Source organism: Solanum stenotomum, chromosome 7 (genome assembly GCF_019186545.1).
Source record: "Solanum stenotomum isolate F172 chromosome 7, ASM1918654v1, whole genome shotgun sequence".
In the NCBI taxonomy this organism is placed as follows: Eukaryota; Viridiplantae; Streptophyta; class Magnoliopsida; order Solanales; family Solanaceae; genus Solanum; species Solanum stenotomum.
This window is the reverse complement of record NC_064288.1, coordinates 43919536-43923664: the sequence shown is the minus strand read 5'-3', so window position 1 is coordinate 43923664 and position 4129 is coordinate 43919536. Positions and strand designations below refer to the sequence as shown.

Here is a 4129-nt window from a genome sequence, read left to right as displayed (position 1 = left end):
TAATTATAGGTATATTATATGGTACTATGTTAGTGTTATTATATGGTACAATTTTGATATTAGAAATTTTCAATGTTATTCATGAATGGCATCACATCGTTTTAGTGTAATTTCAAGTTTTCAAGTTTGTACTAGTGTTGATTTTAAAAGATAATATTATTAAAATAATAATTTTCGTTATGTTATAAACTGACAATTTGAGAAAAAATATGACAAAACATCAACAAGTTCAGTTTATTAGATGGTGCATATGTTGCTATAATATTTGTATTTCACATGTATAATTTTGATATTTTAGATGATACAATGTTGGTATAATTTTGGTATTTTAGATGATACAATGTTGGTACAATTTTGATATTTTAGATGATACAATGTTGGTACAATTTTGATATTTTAGATGATATAATGTTGGTATAATTTTGATATTTTAGATGATACAATATTGGTATATATATTATACGGTACATTCAATATATGGGCAAAAAAAATGATATAAAGGAGTATAAATATGGTTAGAAAGACAAAAAAACAACAATTATCAATCCCATAAATTTAGCACATAACCCTCCAAAAAAATGAAACAAATCGGATACTAAAATATAATTTTTTTAAAAATAGAAAAATTCAATATATATGAAAAGAATAATATAAAAGAGTTTAATTATGGTTGAAAAGCCAAAAAGTAAACAATAATTATCAATCCCATAAATTTAGCATATAACCCCCCAAAAGGAAATAAATAAGAAAATAATATATATATATATATATATATATATATATATATATAAAATTAAATATTTTGTCATGTTTGTAATTAAAAATCTAATCTTATAAATAAAAAGGAGTATATACATATATTGTTAATTAAATTCTTAAATATTATATTCTTGTAATTTTTCCAATTTTAAATGTGTCAATGAGTTGAAAAAAAAAAAAAAAAAGGGAAGACTCTATTGACTATAATTTGTGAAATTATTTAGGATTGAGGTCCTTGTTGGCAAAGAAAGAAGATAAAACATAGAGATATTTAACATTTGAGGCTCTAATTGTTGAAAGCAAAGATATTTTCTCCATTGTCCACTAGTTAGTCACCTTTCTTTTCTTTTCTTTTTTTCTCTGTATTTGACACATATCTTTACTTGATTACCAGAAAACAGAGTTGGAAAAATGGAGTCAGCCCTTGTATGTTCAACAGCTCCAAGAACGACTACGAGCAGTCTCCTTAAAAGAAGAGAGACACCACTTGATGCTCCTTTTCATCTTTCATTTTCGGTATGTTTTTTCTGACTTTGCTTAGTATTTAGCTTCTGAATGATACATATAAATTATCTGTATAATATTATGTACGACTAAATACTACTTCCTTTGGCTTGGCCCAATTTGTATGACTCACTTTTCTTTTATGCTCCATAGGCGGCACCCATAGCATCTTAACTTTCCAAGACAAATCACTGTTTGGGAACACTAATTCCAAGAAGCATATACTCTAATATAACATAGATATATTCTAATTATTCAATGTTATTATCGAACAATATTATCAATGTATCACTATAAATTTCAACAATTCAATTTCTTTGAGCAACATCCCACATCAATAATAGCAAAAGTATTACACAGGTACTAAACTCAAATTTTTTTTTATCCATGGCTAAGAATATCTCAGTTGCCTTGATTTTCATGGTTGTTGCACCTAGCTTCTATGTCAGTACGAGCGAGTCAATTGAGAGTCATGTCGAAACTCCGGGAACCATTGAGTCAAGCTTCTTACCCAAAACATACTCTGTAAACTTAAACTTCCCAAGAACAAGAAATTTGCTAACTACGGTTGAATGTCCTTGTCCTGATTGCTCGTGCATGACTAGTTCTATTAATGAGAAAGTTGAATGTCCTTGCCCTGATTGTTCCTGCATGACTGACTCAGCAAAAACAGAAGGTCATTGAAACAAGACCACAAGATTGGAAACTTTCGAGTTTCCAATGTCGGTGAAGGTTTTCGAAAACAAACAAAAATGTTAGATTGTCTTTTGTGTAGAATAAATTGTGGTTCTTGACTGCTGTAACAGAAAATAAGGAGTTTTCCGTTTGTGTTTCATTGCCTCAGAAGCTATAAATAAATAACAGTGATGTTTGATTAGTTTCATGAATATTGTGAATCCTATGCAATTGGTTATATGTTTAGCTTCTTGTTGCTGAGACCATGCTCTTCCCACAATAGAAAACTGAATATGAGACAAATTTGTATTACCCTAAACTCTGCTGTTCTGAAAATAAGTACTATCTTTTAATTAAAAGCTCAGTTGTTCTAAAAAATCTCCATTCGTCGTTCCATATTTCCTAGTAGATTCAAAGAATACACACACTAACAAAGAAACAAAGTAATAGTGTTTTTATAAGTTGTGATTGAGTTGCTTAAAATTATTTGATGATTCTCGATGAAGGGCTGACTGTCATGCTTCAGTTATTGTCCAGAGAAACTATGTGAAGTGTTGGGGTACTATTTCGTTATCCTTCAGAAAGACTAAGAAATACAAAGTCTTTAATTGCAATGTGAAAGTAGAGGATGAGGCTTGTGAACTAGTTAATGGAGTTGAGCTTTCCATTGGGGATGGAGTTGATAGCATTGATGCTTATCTCTGTAATGCTGTAAAGAACAACAATGGTACTGGCATTTTACTCTTATCTGATATCTTTGGATTTGAGGACTCATTTACGAGAGATTTTGCATACCGTGTTGCATGCAATGGATACAAGTAAGTCATCGTATACCTTCTCTATTTATAAAAGGTGCTTCCTTTGGTTATCATACTTCATACCATGTGCAAGAGAATCAACCAAGTTCGAGTCATGAATTGAATTCCTTGTTGAATGATTTTGCAGTGTTCTGGTACCAGATATGTTCCGTGGAAATCCATGGAGAAAGGATGAACCCAAAGCTTTGTTTGAGCAATGGATCGGTAGTGTAGACAAACAACAGGTTGTGAGAGACATTTTCACATCGACTAAATGGATGGCTGATGAATTTGTGGCTGCAGGAATATCAAAGAAGTTTGGAGTGATTGGATTTTGCTTTGGCGGTGGCCTGTTAATAGACATATTGGCTCAAGACCAGGGTAGTGAGTTTGGTGTTGGGATCTCATTCTATGGCACACGGATCGACTTATCTGTTGCTAGCAAGATTGAGGTACCACTACTACTTATTGCTGGTGACAATGATCCACTTTGTCCTGTGAATGTGTTGAAGGAGGTTGAAAATAACGCTAATGGTTGCAAAATGGTGGTATTTGAAGGAAGGGGTCATGGTTTTGCCCATCGACCTCAATCTTTAGAAGACGATAAAGATGCAGAAGAGGCATTCTTGATGATGAGAAACTGGCTGCATGATGGACTACTTTCTGAAAATTGATACTCATTCTGTGAATAGTCAATCTGTTGCGTGAAATGCAATTTGAAACTTCCTTTCTTTTGTCTTATGAAGTATAAGAAATCTCATTTTCAACAACACTAGTAACTATTCACTGACAACAAATAGCACAATAACCTGATAGCTCTTGTTGGTGGGAGGTGGTAGGTATCTCGTGAAATTAGTCAAAGTAAGCGAAAGCTCACCCGAACACCACAATCATAAAAAATAAAAAAAAAATAAAAAAGCAGGATAATCAACTGCCTTGTACATTAACAAAGAAGAAACAATTTTGATTGGATGGATTGATTCTTATCATCTGAAAGGCTATAAAAAACAATAATAGTACTGGCATTTTCTCTCTTTGAAAGGTGCAATCTCCTTCATACCATGTGCAAGAAAGTGATTCAAACAAGCAAACATGAGTTGTGAACATGTCTAGGCATTTGGTTGAAAATTTTCAAAATCAGAGTATGCAAAATGGTTTTAAAACTTTTTGCAAACTGTGAACAACTAAACAGAGTTTGTGAACTTAATTTTCAATAAGTGCCACCTAGAAGTTACATGTTTTGGTTCTTATAATAGCAGAAAGGCTGTTCTTTGAAGAATATATAGCTTTTGGCATAATGGTAAGCGTTGTGTTGGGAGGGGAATTGTTGAGTAATGTCAACATCCTGTCTTTGGCAAGGCCCACGAGGTATCCGGATTGGAGTCATGATCGAA

At 32.3% G+C, this 4129-nt stretch overlaps 1 protein-coding gene across 2 annotated transcripts; it reads left to right on the top strand.

Moving 5' to 3' along the window:
* The first annotated feature begins 1002 nt into the window (after window positions 1–1002).
* Window positions 1003–3469, top strand: LOC125871724 (uncharacterized). Of its 2 annotated transcripts, none has more exons than XM_049552378.1 (3): window positions 1003–1275; window positions 2476–2756; window positions 2884–3469. In XM_049552378.1, exons 1-3 carry the CDS (start codon window positions 1171–1173, stop codon window positions 3407–3409), a joined length of 912 nt encoding a protein of 303 aa, XP_049408335.1. In that variant the 5' UTR covers window positions 1003–1170; the 3' UTR covers window positions 3410–3469. The 2 variants fall into 2 exon arrangements, with proteins under 2 accessions (XP_049408335.1, XP_049408336.1); XM_049552379.1 differs by having other exon boundaries at window positions 1116–1275; window positions 2445–2756.
* The last annotated feature ends 660 nt before the right edge of the window (window positions 3470–4129 follow it).